Source organism: Typopeltis vanoorti, chromosome 2 (genome assembly GCF_054136105.1).
Source record: "Typopeltis vanoorti isolate ZY-2024b chromosome 2, IOZ_Tvanoo_1.0, whole genome shotgun sequence".
NCBI classification, from domain to species: Eukaryota; Metazoa; Arthropoda; class Arachnida; order Uropygi; family Thelyphonidae; genus Typopeltis; species Typopeltis vanoorti.
Window position 1 is genome coordinate 75,021,561 of NC_143550.1, and position 20,032 is coordinate 75,041,592.

Sequence of the window (20,032 nt, forward strand, 5' to 3'; positions counted from 1 at the left end):
GACACAGATTTATCCAATCAAACTTCCTGGCAAGGCTCTATATTCAACATATGTCTGTTACTGTAGCAAAATTCTTCTAATTATACTTGTGGAAGTATCACATTAACACTGATAGAAGAAAAAAGATATGAGTGTTCCCTGTTGGTTTTTAATGCCTTCCTAGAATTCTAATTAACTAGTGGGATAATTAGGTCCAATTTTAAACTTCACTTGTTACAGAAATGTCACAGAAATGTTTTGAAGTAAATGGGATCAGAATTAGATCCCATTTACTTCAACATGGAACTGAGATTTAATCTTCTACTGCTGCTAATTCAATTAATGCTAAAGAATTTTAGTGATATTCATTTTGTCACTTGACCTTTTGAAAAACTTGTAATAACTTTGAGAGAAATAGAATGTTCTAGTTCTGAAGAGAAAGAAAGAAAAATTTATCCTGTGAATTTGGAATTTAACTGTGAAAGAATGTTGAATAGTTGTTGTATGTGGTTAGCAAGGAAGTTATTGATCCTAATTCTTAACAACAACCATGAAAATATTTGTAAAAATGCAAGCAGAAACTAAAAGCAGAGTTCTCCAGCTTGGCTTGTGGGACCGAAAACTTACATCATATTACACAGCACTAATGATATTCACTGTATATTGTTGTGTTGTGTAATGTTCACGGTACACTGAACACTGTAATGTTCAATGTGGAAAAGTGTCAAGTTATGCATTTTGGGATTAAAAGATTACCAGCCATCAAAGGCTTGAAATATGGAAAGGCATCAGGAGTCGATGATATTCGACCAGAAATGTTGAAGTATGGTGGTATAAAAGTCTTACAGTGGCTGCACTACATAGTTCAGAAAGCCTGGACAGAGGGACGAATTCCCAATGATTGGAGTAGAGCTCTAATAGTACCCACATATAAAAAGGGAAATAAAACCTAATGTGAGAATTACAGCGGTATTTCCCTATTGAGTATTCCTGGCAAGATCTATGCAAGCATACTTGAGAAATGGTTGAGAAGAATTGTGGAAGAAAAGCTTGGTGAAGAACAAGCTGGATTCAGGCCAAATAGAGGCTGTCAGGATCAGATCTTCACTTTACGACAAATAGTTGAGAAAGCATGGGAATATAACAAAGATCTGTATTTAAGTTTTGTCAATCTGGAAAAGGCATATGACAAGGTGCCAAGAGAGAAACTATTCAATACGCTACAGTTATATGGTGCCAATGGGGCATTATTAGAAATATATATACGTTTACACAAGAATAATGTTTAATTTGCCAAATATTTCAAGAAAATGTGGAGGCCTTACTTCAACATCCTAACTTGAATCGTAATGACTGCATATCTATATCAAAAATTTGGGGAAGTTTAATCAGGATAAAACATTACTTTTTTTTTTATTTATTTTTTAATTTTTTTTGCAAATTTCCTATATTAGTCTAATGTTATTTAAGATTATTATATGAATTTCTGAATTAATATCTTTAATTATGACTTTAAAAATGTTTACTCTTCTAATACTTAGTGATATGACATCACGCGGCTTGTTCTATGTGTGAATGATCAATTGTTCATATTCCATCTTGTTTTTTAAAACTATTCCTATGTAGCCACTGAAGAAGGTCTGTAATATTCAGACCGAAATATTTGGCAAATTAAACATTATTCTTGTGTAAATTTGTATATATTTCTAATCATTATGTCATCACAAGTATCGTTAAAAAATGAAATGGGGCATTATATCAAGCAATACTTGGTCTGTATTTGAGTTGTAAGTTGACAGAATTGAAGGAAGTACAGGAAGATGGTTTAATGTTAAATCTGGTGTGAGACAAGGATGTACATTATCCCCACTGTTATTCATTATCTATATGGATCACATTATAAAGGAAAGTGGTATTAAACATGATATCAAAATTGGAGATGTTAATGTCAGCTCTTTGCTTTATGCGGACGATGTTATACTTCTAAATAAATCCACTACAAGTCTGCAAGATTCTCTGACTAAATTTAATAACTGTTGTAATAGATATGGTATGAAGGTCAGCATTAAAAAGACAAAGACAATGAAAATAGGTAGAATTGTTGAAAATGTCAACTGTGTTGTGAATGGGGAACCTGTGGAACAGGTAAAACATTTCAGCTACTTAGGCACAATTTTTAGTGAAGATGGTAAATTAAATATGGAAATAGGCAACAGAATCAACAAAGCTGGTATTGTAGGAAGTCAATTGAATAAATTCATATAGAATAAGAGAGAAATTAGTCAGAACACTAAATTAGCTGTATACAAGACAGTGTTCAAACCAATTTTAACTTATGGATCTGAGAGCTGGTTCAGAAGTAAAAGACTTGACCAAAGACTAGAGACTGCAGATATGAGAGTCCTGAGAAAGATTAGAGGCATGAACAGATGGCATCAATGGCAATATCATATTAAAAACGAGGATATTAGGAAAGGACTTGGCATTGTTGGCATCCAGGAATGCACTAGCAGAGCTAATTTCAGGTGGTATGGTCAATTAAACAGAATTGGCAAGGAAAGATTAGCAAAACAAGTGTTCTCTGCCAGGTTGGCAGGAAAATGACCCAGAGGATGACCATGATATAGGAGGATTGATACGGTACAATGTGCCTTAGACGATAGAAATATAAGATCTGATAATGATAATATTGGAGTCTTGACAAGTAACATTCTGATTTGGAGGAAAATTGTAGATTGTAGATTGTCTTTTTCCTCTCCCCATCAATTCAATACTCCTGTTTATTTTTGAGCGTAGGTTAATTACTTGTAATTATTTACTTGGTGTGAGGCTTCTTCTAGTATTCTTCACTGGAACAAAGGGAAGAACGCATTGCATAATTCTTATAATTCATATTGTTTAACTGGCAGTAAATACTTGCTGGGGAAAAAATTGGAAAATGGTATACATAAGTCTAAATATACACATTTTAACTTGACATGTCACCAACTGATATTTTAATTTTTGTTTGAAGGAATGGAAATTTTAAAATCACTTTTCTGGTGTTACTCATCTGTGTATTAAGGGTTTTTAATTAAAGTATGAATATTTTTACTTAAAGTAAAAAGATATAATAAGTTTACTATGCCTGAATGAAGTCTTTTAGGCTCATTATTATAATAACATATAAAAGTTTTCTTTCATAATTGATAAAATTATAAGATAGTTTATATTCTTAGGACAGTTTGGGACTCTACAATGGGCAAGTAGTGAAAGTCATTTACTGTATGTAGCAGAAAAGAAGCAACCAAAAAAAGAGTCATTTTTTAAGCACAGGTATCCAGAATGTAATAATGAAGATGAAGTTTCTAGTTATGGAAAGGAGGAAGTCAAAAAAGTAAGCAAAGTTTTCAAATATTAAGCTTAAGAAAACATTCGGTCAGAATTCTGTCATGAGATTTTCTTTTTCTTCATAATTTTTTCTGATTCTTTTTAAAACTATATTGTGATATTAAAATATCTTCCCAGTGAGAATATTTTACCTAAAAAAGATGACTTTTCATAGCTCATTTGGTTTCAGTGGTGCCCTTTGGTTGGAAAGACCTGAGTTCGAATTCCATCTGGGATGTGAAGAACTTTCTTCAGGGCTTTTCAGTTGAAGGTGAGTTGGCTAGTCTGATGCTGGGGTGTAAGGATTTTTTCCTTCCAGAATCTCGGTTTTTCGTCCCTCATCCAGGCAACAGGCCATGAGAACCCACCCAATTGCCAAACAAAAATACATTATAAGCAGTAGCTTTGTATTAGTATCATAAGATTGGTGCCACAGGTATGGGCCTCATGGCCATTGTATCATCATATGCTAACTAACCTAAAAAAAAAAGAAGTAACAATATACAATAATGACACCAGAATAGTAGTAAACCAATGCTGTTCCTTGCAAAGTATTGCTTGTTTGTCAGCCCATTTCTGCAAGCAAGTTCTTACTAACTTGTCTAGAATCTTAACATTCAACCCAGAGATACTGATACATCTGCCTTTGCACCACCCTTGTGCAATGGGATTATCATAAATTATTTTCATTGCTGTGGAATATTTCCTGAGATGAGACTCAAATTATACATACATTTCAAGGACCTAGCCACAAGTTAACAGTACTTGTGACTTTTCTGACCCATGTTTATATATTTCATCTCCTCTCACTCTTATTCTGTAGATATTCCTCCCATATCATCTTCTTCTTATGGTTCTCTTACTTAATAAGGTTGCACATTCATTTAACTCTCAACCTATTTGTTCTTCAACATATAGGGACACATTCTGACACAACATTATTTAAGCATTTTTTCAGAGCTTTCCATGTACTGCTGATATCCTCCCCATTCAGTAGTTGATTCCATGGGACTAGAGAAAGTATTTTTATAAGGTTGTCATAATTTTCAGCTTTGTAGTTCAGCATGTAACCTGTCCTGATTGAAACATCCGTATAGTTGGGTTCTTGCCAAGTCAGTATGGCATGAACATTGTCATGAGCTTGTGGAAAAATAACATCCTTAACATAGATACCTTCTAATGCTATGATCAAATCTAACATTCTTTGCCCTCAAGTTGCTTCTTTTACTTGCTTCTTGAGAAAATTGTCTGTCAACAGCTCAATAAATTCTTCTTTATTCCTATCATGAGTTTTGTCTGTTACCTTATCAAAGTTCAGATAATTTAAGTCACCCATAATAATTACTTGTTTAATATCCATCAGAGTAATTTTATGTGTTCCTTCATCCTCAGCAACTAAACCACCATTTCTGCAGCAGCACCCCACGATATATTTCATACTGTTTGCTTAACCTCCACACACCTCAAATTCACTACTATATGAGAAATTATTACTGCTATTTCTTTCATGAGTTTCTACCCTAACAGGACTAAAGTCATTTGATATCATTAGTTATACTCCATCTCCATCTCTCGTATCTCTTCTGTCATTTCTAAAAATGCTATGCCCTTTACACTCAGGTTACTACATCTGACTCTGAGAGCCAGGATTCATTAATGCCAATAATTTTAGGCCAGAATGTATTCACCAAAGCAAACAAACCCAACCACTTTTTTTTCTAATGTTCCTGGCATTTGTGATTAGACATTACAAGTTACCTCCTTGCTTTTTTTATTATCTCCTCACATCTGCAATCTGCTTGGCTCAGATGAGCAACTTTCTCTTTTCTGTTTCCAGTCACACTCAAAATGCCTTTATCCAAAGTGTGGTCCATCCCTTCAGCAGATTCATAACCATGCTCATGGACATTCGTATCACTATTACGTCTGCATACTCTATCTGAACACACATATACACATTATCAGCATTCCTGCCAAGATAATCTAGTCTCCCTGATTCTCTGCATTAAGTCTCACCTAATAAATAATTTCTCGAGACACCTGATGCCATATCATTGAAGTGCAGGCCATCCTCTCATACTACTATCATACTCGCTCTATGCATCCAAAAACTGACACCCATTTCCTTTGTATTGAATCATTTGCTATCATGGCCCTCCTTAACTTATTACTATTGTATCTCAGTAATAAACTAACCATTTTCACTTTCTCACTTCTTCCATTAAGTCTTTCATATCCTCTCATATTATGTTTATCACTACTTAAATTGTTAATTCTGACAAGCATTGCTATCACTTTTATATATCAGTACTTGATATGAATACATAGATATCATTAATTGAGGTAGAAAAGCCATCCATCACTTCACATATGGAAAGGCAGCTGGAATAGATGATATTTGACCAGAAATGCTCAAACATAAAAATTTTACAGTTGCTCCACTGCATAAATCACATAACCTTGTCAGCAGGTTGAATTCAGATGATTGGAATGGAGCTCGAATAAGCATCCATCTAAAGGGAAATAAAGCTGAATGTGAGAAATGTAGAGGAATTTCCTTACTGAGTGTCCCAAGTAAGATTAATGTAAGCATACTTGAGAAAAGACTAAGAAAAATTGTAGAAGGGAAGCTTGGAGAAGAACAAGCTGGGTTCAGGCTAAATAGACTAGTTGTCGGGATCAGATTTTCACTTTAACAAAAATAGTTGCAAAAAAAAATAGGAATATAGCAAGGATCTGTATATAAGTTTTGTAAATCTGGAAAGGCATGTGCCAAGAGAAAAGTTTTTCAAAATGTTAACAGTTATATGGTGTAAATGTGACATTATATTGAGCAATGCATAGTCTGTATTTGAGTGTAATTCAGTAACAAAACTGAATGAGGCAAAAAGATAGTTTGATGTAAGACAAGAGTACACATTATCTTCACTGTTATATGTATCACATTATGAATAAAACTGGTATTAAATCTGATATCAAAATTGAAGGTACTAATCTCATCTCTTTACTTTGTGCAGATGATATTATGCTCCTAAATAAACCCATTACAAGTCTGCCAGATTCTCTAACTAAATAACTATAATAAATTTCATATGAAATAAGCAATAAATAGACAGAGTAAGAAAATAGGCAGGAACATTGATAACATCAACTATATCCTGAATGAAGAACCTATGGAACAAATAAAACATCTCAGCTATTTTGGCACTGTTTGTTCTTGTGAAGATGCCAATTAAATATAGAAATAGACAACAGAATTAGCAAAGCTTGTATGGTGGGTTGTTAACTGAATAATTTTATGTCTCATAAAAGAAAGAAATTCGTCAAACATTAAACTGATAGTGTTTAAGCCAATTTTAACTTATGGACCAGAGAAATGGATTAGAACTGGAACACTTGAAATAGAGAGACTGAAAACTACAGTTATGAGAATTTGGAGTAAAAGGAAATGAACAGGTGACATTAATGGCAGAATCATATTAAAAATGAGAATATTAGGAAGGAACTTAATATTGTTAGCATTCAGGAGTATGCGATCAGAACTAAAACCTCAAGTTGTGTGGTTACTTAAACAGAATGGGAGAAGAAAGATTAGCAGAACAAGCTTTTTGAATAGATGGTTGGAAAAAGACCCTGAGGAAGACCAAGATCTAGGTTGATTAATATAATTAGAAGTGCTTAATATACCAAAATATAGGATCTGACAGCCTTGGAGTGCTGACAGATAACAAAATTTGCAGAAAAATTGTTGATATGAAGTTGGTAATGATGTCACTTTTCATGTAGTACTATCATAATATCCTGTATAAATGAAAAATGCAAAGAAATTATATCATTGGTTTAATCTTTAATCCAATTGTAAGCAGACAATGTTTGCACATGAAATATCTTCACAACTAATATCTTCATTATGGGTCACACACACACACACACACACACACCCTTTCAGATTTGCGTGTAAACTCTTTCAGGTGTTCCCTGTTACTAAGGTAATTGATGTCAAGTCATTAGCTGCTATATAGAGGTAGCCCAGTCATGAAGATACTTAACGCATAAACATAGTTTGCTTACACTTGGATAAAGGATTAAACCAAAAATATAATTTCTGGGCATCTTTAATTTTGTAGTATAACAAGGTGGAAAAAAACTTTCAACATCAATAATATCCTGTATACACACCTCTGAGAATAATTATCAGGAATTTGATGATGATGAGAAATAACATTTTAATGTGGATGACATTTGTTGATAGTAAACTTGTAACAATGCAAACTTAAATGTTTGGTCCTATCACATCACAGTATCTGGTACTCCTATTGAGGGTAGATATTGGGAAGTGGTAGGTTTCAAAAGTTTCTGACTTGACATACAAAATTTGTGCCAATTTTAAAATGCAATGCGAGAAAGATAGACAATGACTAAGCTCACCATCTATGGGGAGTTTAGTGTACCAGTTTTAACTCTCCACCTGCATCATTCCGTTGGAGGCACTTGTTTGACTAACACATGGAATGCTAAGTGGCTGTAATGTTAGAAATTGAGTATCACGTTGTGATAAAGTTTTTCACCAAAGAAGGGCTTTCTCCAAGTACTATCAAACAGCCATTGGTGGTGTTTATGGGGAAGCTTCTTCTTCATATTCCACCATGAAGGAATGGGCTAAACAATATTGCCTAGGAAGAGAGAGAGAGTATCGAAGATGATCCTTGTGATGGTTGGCCTGTGAAAGTAAAGACTTAGGAAAATGTCTCTCTCTCTCTTGTTGAGGAGGAACTGCTCACTAACAGATGGATATAGCTCAAAGAAATCTCAATAAGGTTGGGGCTTTCTATAACAACTGTCTTTTGCATCATTCACAAGAAACTTCACTTCACATGACAATGACAAAGGTTAGTGCAATGTGGGTGCCTTGACTTCTCTCTTCAGTTCAGAAGGAGTATCATGTGACCTGTTCCCACAATTTTTTATAGCTTCATCAAGGAAATCAAAAAGAAGTGCTGGAAACCATTGTCCTTCATTATGACCCTCTTACCAAAAGGGAATGCATGGAGTGGCACAAACCAAGTGAAGCACGCTGATAATTGCCAAGGTCACTCAGTCCACCAAGAAGATCATGGCAATCTTTTGGATTGCCAGGGAATTCTCTTGATTGACTTCAAGGAGAGGAATACCACCATGAATGCAGAATATTATATTTCGCTTAATTATATTGTTAGATTTTGAATGAGGACTCTTTCAAGAAAAGAATCATTCATTCAAGATTTAACTAAAACACAATACTAAGTAAGAAAATACTTGTACTGCTGGCAAAGTAAGCATATTATATGACAGAACATGTCACATTTTCTTTAAAAAATGAAAATTAAAAAAATTGCATATCTAAACACAAATGTATTGTTTAAAGCTTTAATGTTAAATTGTGCTCTATACAAGAACGTGTATCCAAGTGCTAACAAAAGTCCAAAGGTTGCTTGCTGACCTCTGCCAATGACCTAAACCCCGAGGCAGAGGCGTTCATGGAACACGAATTCCTTTTGCTTTCCACGAAAAGAGCGCTCATCGAGGAGCAGAAATGCAAACAGGGAGGTGCCTTGAATAAGATTTGAAGGTGGAAAGAGGGCACTATGAAGGAGGATAAAAGTGAGTTCAGGCATGTTTGAAGCTCTCTCTCTTGTTTTCTTTGCCTTCTTGTTGTTGCCGGTTCCTGTTTTCTCATGCGGACCAGCGATGCTGATGATCGGAAGGAAGCTTAACAATGACGAGCTGCAACCTTTCCCTGTTGCTGACTGACACGAGTCAGACAAGGCTATACACGAGATGATGGCAGTTTTCCAATTCGGGCCATCGGTAAAGGTTTTACCGATGTGAGATAGCAAAGGATTCCCCTTAATGATGGTCGAGCTAACAACAGCAAACCATGAGATGAGCACGTGTCCAGCAAAGAAAAATGCCCAATTTGTGACTAGCACGTGACTTCCGCATGGAGGCAACCTACCGTAGCTGAAAGATATCCCCAAACAAAGGATGGACGAAAGAATCACGATATCATCACGTCAAGGTGATAAAGTACTAAACCTTTTCTCTTACCCATCTAATAATTAGCTTTAGATGAAAGAAGGAACAAGTATTTTGACTAGGAGGAAAGAGAACTTTATAGTGACCATGTGCAATGATTTATTGACTGTATTGGGCTGGTAGTCTGAGAACTTATCATTGTGCAGTTCCTAATCTAATATGAAGGAGTAAAATGACAGAAAATTTAGTTTAGAAATTGACTTATGTTTTGTGCTATGTGTGGATTTAATTTACCCATGGAATGTGAATAACATACTTGTCAGCTTGAACATTTCTTACTTGCTTAGCTAGTGATTTAGTAATGATAAAAATGTGATTATCCTTTGGCATGTTAAACTTAATTGTAATCTCTTTGACCATTTAATAAACATGTTTTTATATGTAAGCCTGAGTTTTATCTGAGCATGAGACTGATTTTACCACTCATAAAACCACGGATCTATGCATAAGGGGAATGTAAAGGAAGTTAAGAGCAATTTAGGCCATGACTGTATGCTAAATTACTTTAAACTATTTAATTCCTTTAACAAAGTTAGGTAACACTTGACCTCCGGGAAGATTTCTTTGGATAAGAATTTTCTGTCTTAAAGCTCTGACTGGCGCAGCTAAAACAAACAAATATCGTCAGAGCTGAAAAGGGAAACGGGTCCCAGAGAGATAGTTTAGAGATTTATTCTTAGTTGGCACAGGAAAGATAATAGTAGCAAATTTATAGAAAACTAACGAAGTAACAATATGTTTTGCCCAAACTGCGTGACACCATAAAGGAGAAGAGATGAGTCATGGTGTTAGCCTGCTGTATGACAATTCTCCAGTCCATACGGCTCTTGTTGCAAAGGTTGCAGTGAAGGGCTGTGGCTTCCAGGAGATTGAACACTCACCCACAGCCCAGATCTAGCACTCAGTGGCTACTACTTCGTGAAATTGAAGAAACACCGTCAAGGAACCAAATTTGCAGATGACAATGAGGTAAAACATGCAGTTTTAGGCCATTTTGCAGACAAAATTACAGACTATTTTTTCAAGGGCATAGAAATATTAATTCAAAGATGTTGAAAAGTGACACAGTTGTTTTCTTTCTCTCTCCTCTAAAAGTTAGGCCAGAAACATTTGGAATCACCCTTGTAGTATATTAATTTGAATGAAATTTGTTGATTATAAACCTGTAATAATGTAAACTTAATTGTTTGGCACTATCACAGTATTTTGTACACCCTCAAGAGGTGTACAAAATACTGTGATATCATCTTCAAATTCCTGATATCTTCATATCAGGAATTTGAAGTATCCTGATGATACCTCTTCTGTTAAATAATGCCTTTCTATGATTACTTCTTATCTTATCACACCTATGTTAGAAAAGTTAGCTTTTTTTATTTTTTGAAATTTTACCCTTGATTTTACCCTAATTATCATTTATTCACTTAGTCTTTATTCTCCTTCCAAAGTCAAATCTTCTCTATCACATAGAAGTTCTAATTTATTGTGAAATTTCTTATAACTTTTCTGTAATTCTGAATTACAATTGCCATTGCGTACTTGGATATCATGAATGTCATTGTTACTCAGAAATCCATATAAACTCAGAAATCCATACAATATGTTTTATAATTTCTTTGGTTAATTATTTAAGCTTATAAATCATCGTCTTTAAACTTTATTGATTAGTATATAAGAATATGACAATATCATTCAGAGTAATTAAATGTCAGCTTTTCCCTATTATTAATGTGTACACTTTTGCAATTATTATGTGCAAAGACTTCATCCCATCCAGTTGTTGTCATACATTTCCTTTGGTGTCAGTTCTTTTAAACATGGTCAGATTTTGCACCCTTGTTCATCTTGATGTGACCATCCATGTGAGGTAGCTCCTCATGGTGGAGAAGGCTTGCCGGTGATGGCATTGGCCCTTTTTGATCTTATTCTTTGTTTATGCTTTTCTTCCCATATTCTTCATTCTTCTTCTCCTCATTCTTTTTTACTATCCTATTTTGCAGACCCACCATCACTGGGATCTGCCTTGCTGCTGTGTTTGTCATGCGGTATGACCCATGGATATCTGGAAGAGGGAGATCCTGTTAGTCTTTCACTATTTTGGTCTTTACTTTAGTAAGACAGGTGGTTTTGGATTGCCTGGTGTAAAATATGCTTGTTTTTTTTTTTTTTTAATTTTTCTCTGATTTTTCTTGTGTATTCAATATTTATCGTTTGTTAGTCTTATATATTTATTTAACTCAACTCACTTAACAGTTGTAACTCCAAGTTGTTGTAATCTTCTCGTTGCTTGAATTAGTCTATCACCTTTAATCCTTTCAGTCTATCAATCCCCCCCCCTTCTCAAGGTCATAACTATGCTTCTTCATGTGTACGTATTCTAGAAATTAGGAATTGCCTCTGGCTGGAGCCAATTCCTTTGTCTAAATGGCTTGCTTTTTCTCACATTGATCTCTGAAAATTTATTTGTATTTATGACTGTGCCATCAGAGATCAAGCAGAGGAATTGTATATCTTTCCTATACATGCAAGAATAACACCCAGTACAACACGGAAATATCTCTAAGTCAAGCAATGTTTAAATCTACTATTCGTCAGTTGTGGCTACTTTTACTCTTAAGGTCATGCAGGTTCTATCTTTTTATGAGAAGTGCATTGGTAAGGCAGAATCAGGCGAGTTATTTGACAAACAAAACAATTTATTCATACTAAATCAAGGTACATATATAAGTTAATACTACACATACAAAAATTCTTCAGGCTCTAATTCACTCAAAAAATTTAACATGGAAATACTATAAATCCACATGTCTGGTTCTCCACTAGATTAATTAAACAATTCTCACTTAAGCTAAAAGACTAGTGCAATAAATACGCTCACATATAGATCAGACACGGGAACCTTCCTATACACAACCTTACTTAAAGTTAACCCAGACTATAAATATCATTAAGCATACTCAAACTTTCACATATATATAACGTTAGCTAATTCTTCATAACTCTGCAAACTACTTCACAATTGTTTACTACTGTCCTTAATGCTAACAAACTATAAAATCAGCAATCTTTGCCATAAATTTCACATCTAGGAAAGTCCTATAGAAAAGGTCTTACTTGCTACTTAGATCCAGTTCATTATACAAGATCCTAGAGATCGTTGACACCATCTTCTACTTTCCAGTAAAATTCACACATGGGCACTTTTTATGACATCGATGATACTTCACACGCGGAGATCGTCAAGGAACCTAGCGGTGGGAATTCTGGAATAGACCATCACTGCTATTACAAACCTTCTATCATCGTCGGGCTTCTGTTGGTGGGATGTGAATCCCCGTCCTTGGAACGGCAGGACACACAGGAAACTCCTCGTAGTGAGAGCCCGAACAAAAAAAAAGAGCCCTGTTTCCATCGATTCTTCCCCTTTTATTCTGCTCTCCCGACTTTGGAACTCCTACAAGTTGAATCGCCCAGATTTTCTTAGGGGGGGGGGGGATATTCCCAGCCACCCTGAGATCGCTGAATTAAGGTGGGAAACCCCATACTTTGTTGACCTTCGCGAATTGCGATAGCCTCAGGTCTTACATTCTTAATTCCGTCTGAGTTATTTCTTTGTTTGTACAATTTTCTTAATACAATTTATTCTAATATTTTTTCAGGTTTAGTACAGCAAAAATGAAGTAAGTATTAATTAAATTACAAGTATATTATTTTGATTTTCCCAAGTAAAATCGGTATAGAAGAAATTTTATTCTAATTTCCCTCTATACAAGATTTTACACTGGCAAGGATCAATCAGCTGGTAGACTTACCTACAAGGGTCAAGGGTGTTTCTGTTCCCCATGGTCTGGGGACAGGCCTGAGACTTGCTTTGGTTCGTATAGCATCTGAAGTAGCTGTTGACATTTTAGTCCCGAGCACAGTCATTGCTAGCCAATGAGTGGGCATCCATGTGTGGCTCCATAGTGGGTGGGGTGTCTGGTGCCAAACTAAAGTCCTCCTGAGAATGAATACTTCTTCATCCTCTTGTTTAGCAGTGGTCCTCAACAATACTCAACCAGTATGAAATCAAGAATATAATTTCTTGGTATTTTTAATTTATAATACCCAGGTCCAGAAAACATTGAATCATCAACAAAAGCAAAGTAAGGAACAAAAAAACAAAAACAAAAAAAAACATCAGAGTCTGCAACAAATACACCACTGTTCGTAGTCATACACTCAATAGGTGAACATCCAATGGGAAAAAATGTCCCCTTCTTCATCTTGAATGGTTCGGAAGGGTTGGCAGGAACTCCGAAAAATGTAAAGGAACTGCATTCAGAAGATATACTTATTGAAACAGCTACAGCAGCACAATCAGAAAAATTACTGAAGTCTTATTAAGGCCTTGTAAAAAGGCAAAATGACATGCTTATCTTTACATGTGAAAGTTGGTTTCAGCATTGCAATTATCTTTTGAGTTTTATTTGCAGTCTTTGCCACATGGCCCCTGAACTTCAACTTGCTATCTACTAATACTCCAAGATGATCCATAGCCTGATCAGTTTCTTCTAGCATTATCCATGCAACATAATACGACATTGGGTATCTAATCACACCAAAGTGCATGACTTTACATTTACTGACATTGAAATGATATCCATTTTCCCATGCCCACAATTCCAGCCTATTCAATTCATTCTACAAGTATTGCATATCAGCAGTATTCCTGATAACCCAAGCTATCTGTGCATCATTAGCAAATAATACAGGTAACATTAGCTGTATGTTATCTGTCAAATCCTTCCCAATATCATTAATGTTCAGATTGAATAACAGCGGACCAAGGATTGATCCTTGTGATACACCACTAGTTACCTTAAATCTTGCAGACTCACATCCCCAGTATACCACTTTTTAATATGTTAGTCAGTCTTCCTCTTATCCACTCTAATATTTTTTAATCCAAACTCATATTCTCTAATTTGTGCAACAGTCTTCCATGCTGTATTCTGTCAAAAGCCTTAGCAAAATCCAAAAGTATCATGATGTATCCATTCTCCTTGTGTAGGTCAATAGTAACATTATTACAGAATGTGAGCAAGTTGCTAAAACGTGACCTTCCCTTAGTAAACTCATACAGTTCATTGCAAAGTAGAGATTCACTGTCAACCCATTTTTGAATGCAAGCCCTAACCAATTTTTCCAAAATCTTCACCACCACTCCTGAGATAGTGATTGGTTCATAGTTGGATACATTGGTCTTTGCACCACTCTTGTGCAATCAGATTACCAAGTAGAGATTCACTGTCAACCTATTTCTAAATGCAAGCCCTAACCAATTTTTCTAAAATCTTCATCACCACTCCTCAGATACTGATTGATTAAATTAAGGGGATAAAAATTCCTTATTATTTTACTGCCAGTATGCGAAACTCTAAGATCGAAAACCACGATCTAAGAGTTTCATGCCGACGAACTATTGGCAAATCCAAGCATAAATGACCACCTGGTAGTACCACACCAAGGCAACTCGAAGCAAAGGTGGTGCAAGCTCCCTCACTATCCTTGATATTTTCTCATAATGTAAAAAAACACAGCTTCTAGGAGATGTAATACTGCTTTATGAGGAGAGGTCGCTACCCAGACCGGTTTCAACCTTTTTTGAGGTCTCATCAGTGAGTAGCTAGACCTGGATGATATCAAAGTTTAAGTGAAAAGAACTTACATACCTTCACTATATGAATGCCAGAAAGATGTGCCCATATATTATATTTTATAACATATTATAACCTAAGATGAAAAGCCAAAGGCTATTTTTTTCTGGCGAAGTTAATTAAATTAAGGGGATAAAAATCCCTTATTATTTTACAGCCAGTATGCGAAACTCTAAGATCAAAAACTACGATCTAAGAGTTTCATGCTGACAAACTATCGGCAAATCCAAGCATAAGTGACCACCTGGTATAGTTTGCCCACTGTTTGTAGATCTCTCCTTGGCATTTTGCCAAGAATAGTCGATTCATGCTGAAGGGGAGAAAGAAATGAAGGATGTACGAATTCGTCACCAACATGCAAAATCACGCGCTTTCTTATCTGTCGCTGTACTAGTACTAGCTTGATTTTTGTTGTCACTTTTTTGCATTATTTTTTATTATTAATTTGTATGATGGATCCAGTACAATCAACAGGTTCTGTTGTTAAACGTTTCAGTAGCTCTTGCAAAAGAATATTGAATAATGTGCTGACATTCTGCGAAAAAGAATCGTCTTCTTGTTTCCCTTTTTCAAGTCATAAAATGTGCAAGTGCAATTGTGAGCGTATCGGGGTTGACTATTAAAAGAATTCGTAGGGAATCAAAAGGTGAAGGTAACCCAAAATTTAAATCTCCTAAAAAAAAACAACAGAGTAAAGAAAACCATCGACACTATAGCTTTGAATGATTTTGATGTAGACATTGTAAGAAGAACTATTCATGAATTTTACGTGATCGAGAAAAGAGTGCCAAGTGTCCCGAAATTGATTCCTGTGCTTAAAGAAAAAATTAATTTTCCTTGGAAAAGAGAAACTTTAAGGAAAATACTTCATGAAATCAGATTTTGTTTTAAAAAAGTCCCAGAATAAAAGGAAACTTATCATGGAGCGAAGTGACATTCTTTTATCTAGAACTTTTATCTAGTATTTGAGAGCAATAAGACGTTTTAGGGAGGGAAAAAAAACATTGTGTATCTAGATGAAACTTGGATTGATAATAATTTCAATTATGGAAAATGTTGGCAGTCTAAAGAAGAATGTGGAGTGCTACGAACTGGAAATGCCTTGCGGCACATAATTTTGTGGGGGAGGGTGGAGAAATGGGTTTTTTACCGAATTAAAACTTACTATACAAAGCCAATTACCATAGGCAAATGAATTCTACGATCTTCGAAAAGTGGGCAGAAGAAAAACTGATTCCAAACCTTCCTAAAAATGCTGTTGTTATAATTGATAACGCTTCATATCACTTTATTCGATCAAACAAAGTTCCAAATTGGTCTAATAAGAAGCAAGTTCTTATGGATTCGCTCTCTGCAAATAACATTTCTCATTCCCCAGATATGCGAAAAATTGAATTGCTTAATTTGGTCAAAAGAAACTCGCCCACAACTAAACTATTTAAAATCGACACGGTGCTCAAAGAGCATGGATTTCTAGCTTTGAGGCTACCACCATATCATTGCGATATTAATGCTATTGAGTATGTTTGGGCAGAAGTGAAAAGTTTCATTCGCCATCGCAACGTAACTGGAGATATTGACACGTCGAAACTTTTTTTAAGCTTTCAGAACAGGAGATTGAAAGTATTACAGTTCAAAACTGGGGAAAATATTGCTTTCATGTCACCTCATTGGAGAGTATGTATTGGGACAGAGACGGAATTATTGAAGAATTATGTGAACCTTTTTGGTGATCAGTTTAAGTTTAAGTTGATGGCGATTCGGACACCGATTCAGATGACTATGAAGATTAAAAGGATTTGATAATGGTATTTTTTTCCAACCTTTTTTTGCATGGGTTTGTTTAAAAGAGTCATAAATAATTAATTGGTTTAGGACATTAAAGTGTCTCAGTTCTCTCAACTGTAAGTTTAGAATATCTAAGTTCATTTGAAAAAATTTCTGTTTTTCTGTATAATTATTTTTATTTTATAGAAAACTTTCTTAAAAATAAACTTAGTTAAATTTTTGTTTTATGCTATACCTTTTTAATTTTGTTAATACTCTACGTACATTTTTCCAACTGTTATACAAGCAAAATAGTTACACTTTAAAACCTACAATGTTTGTAAAAGAAAAGCTAAATTTTCCGACCTGTAATAATAAACAAACACATTCCAGAAGGCAGATTGATTACCCTATTATCGGAATGGATTCTCCTTTTTCTGACATGCGCAGAAGTGTCGAGGGACCTCTAATCGGTGGGTGAACTATAGTACCACACCAAGGCAACTCGAAGCAAAGGTGGAGCAAGATCCCTCACTATCCTTGATATTTTCTCATAATGTAAAAACACACAGCTCCTAGGAGATGTAATACTACTTTACATTATGAGGGGAGATCACTACCCAGACCGGTTTCAACCTTTTTTGAGGTCTCATCAGTGAGTAGCTAGACCTGGATGATATCAAAGTTTAAGTGAAAAGAACTTGCTTACCTTCACTATACGAATGCCAGAAAGTGTGCCCCATATATTATATTATAACATATTATAACCTAAGATGAAAAGCCAAACGGCTATTTTTTTCTGGCGAAGTTAATTAAATTAAGGGGATAAAAATCCCTTATTATTTTACAGCCAGTATGCGAATAATGTAAAGCAGTATTACATCTCCTAGGGCTGTGTGTTTTTACATTATGAGAAAATATCAAGGATAGTGAGGGAGCTTGCTCCACCTTTGCTTCGAGTTACCTTAGTGTGGTACTACCAGGTGGTCACTTACGCTTGGATTCGCCGATAGTTTGTCGGTATGAAACTCTTAGATCGTAGTTTTCGATCTTAGAGTTTCGCATACCGGCTGTAAAATAATAAGGGATTTTTATCCCCTTAATTTAATTAACTTTGCCAGAAAAAAATAGCCGTTTGGCTTTTCATACTGATTGATTCATAGTTGGATACATCGGTCTTTGCACTACTCTTGTGTAAGCAGATTACCATACATTCTTTCCATTCGTGTGGAATCTTCCCCTGTTCTAAGACTCAAATTATATAGCGCAGTCAAATGAATAGCCAGTTCAACTGAACACTCTTTTATCATCCATGCTGATATTCCATCAGTCCCTATTGCTGAATTCTTATTCAGTTTGTGTAACAGCTCTAATACCTCCTCTTCATACACCCGAGTTTCTTCATTCAAGTGAAGAGGTAGCGGTGAACTCAATGTTGCACATACCAAGTTGATAGCTTTTAGCAAAGCGGGCACTCATTAGTTGAACAACCTCTTTTGCATCTGTCACCCTCACACCATCTGCATTCAGAAGAGTTATTCTTTCATATTCATTCATTCTTTTACTTGCAGCATGTCGATAGATTTCTTGTGTGTTGTTTTTAGCTTGCAGGGCGAGTTTCTTCTCATTCTCAGACTTTGCTTTCTGTACAACAGTTGTAGCTCTTCTGGAATGCTGCTTATAATTTTCATAATGGACATCATCCTTATGCACATGGTATTCCTTCCATATTATCCATTTCTTACGAATCTTTTGCTTAATAAGATTACACATTCATTTGACTCCTCTCCTATTTATTCTTCAAACTCTTGGGACATATTCTGCTATTGCATCATTTAAGTATTGTTTAATTGATTCCTATGCATTGTCGATATTTTTCCCATCCAGCAGCTGATAGCATTCTACTGAAAACTCAATATCAATATCAATTTCCTAGAGTACTGTTCCCTCAGTATGGTACATAGATTTGTAATCTTTGTATCCCAAGTCATCCTGCAAGCTCACATCACATTGATTAACTATTATCTGACCCATACTTAAACTGCAGTGGTTAAACTTAGACTTAAACTGCAGTGGTCCAAGCACAGATTCCTGCAACACACTATTAATCACCTACCGTTTCCTGAAGATTCTTCACCTCCATGTACTATTTTTTGATATCTTCCTCCTCAGCCACCCTTTTATCCATATCACCTGTTTCATATCCATGTCCATTTGTTGCAGTTTATGTAACAGATTTCTATGTGTTATCCTGTCAAATGACTTTGCAAAATCCAGCAGTATCATTGTGTAGCCATTCCCTTTATCTAACTCACCTTCATTCTATTATAAAAAGTTAGTAGATTACAATGTCATGACTGACCCTCCACAAAGCATGCTTCCTCTTGTAGAGTATTATCCACCCATCTCCAAATTCTCTTTTTTGACCAACATTTCCAGTACGTTTAGCACCACTCTTGAGATATTGATTGGTCTATAATTTGTTACCATGGACTTAGATCCTCTTTTATGCAGAGGAATTATTTTATCCTCCTTCCACTCTCTTGAAACTTTGTCAATAAATTAAATGAGATGTAAATTGAACATCTTAGACAAAATCATCACCATTTCCCCTTCTCCTTTTCTTAAAATGTCAGCCAATATCTTATCTAATCCCAGAACTGTGTTTGCATTCAGATTCTCCTATATCCTAAGTACCTCCAATCATCAACCTCTGTTCTGACATCAGTCATCTCTATCATAACAATATCTTTACTTGGTGATATACCCTTGCAAAATGATCATGCAGTAGCTCAAAACAGTTTCATCTGACAGATGAAACTGCTTTCATCTGCCATTTGCACTCATTAAAATTATCCTTCCATAGTCTGGTAACTTTTCTCCTTACATACCCTCCACAACATCTTGTATTTGCAGCTCTTGCTTAATGGTATTACTCATCCATCTAATTCCTACCCAGTTTATCCTCCTGATCTTCAGTATACAGAGTGTGATATTGCTTCCTCCAGATACCCCTGCCCCCCTTGATTATCCCCTATGCACTGTGAACATCCTTTCCTTGCAGATATTTATGGCATAGTACTGCTTCAAAAATGGCTCTGTAATTCTCACATTCAGTTTTATTTCCTTTTTTATATATGGGT

General features: G+C 35.3%; 1 protein-coding gene across 1 annotated transcript in view; it reads left to right on the forward strand.

Moving 5' to 3' along the window:
* The window catches only part of LOC150109184 (acylamino-acid-releasing enzyme-like), a 467,476-nt gene that overhangs the window by 115,961 nt on the left and 331,483 nt on the right, over positions 1-20,032 (forward strand). The window contains exon 5 of the mRNA XM_090411884.1: positions 3,198-3,355. Coding sequence (XP_090268010.1) covers positions 3,198-3,355 — 158 coding nt within the window. The remainder of the gene's footprint in view (positions 1-3,197; positions 3,356-20,032) is intronic.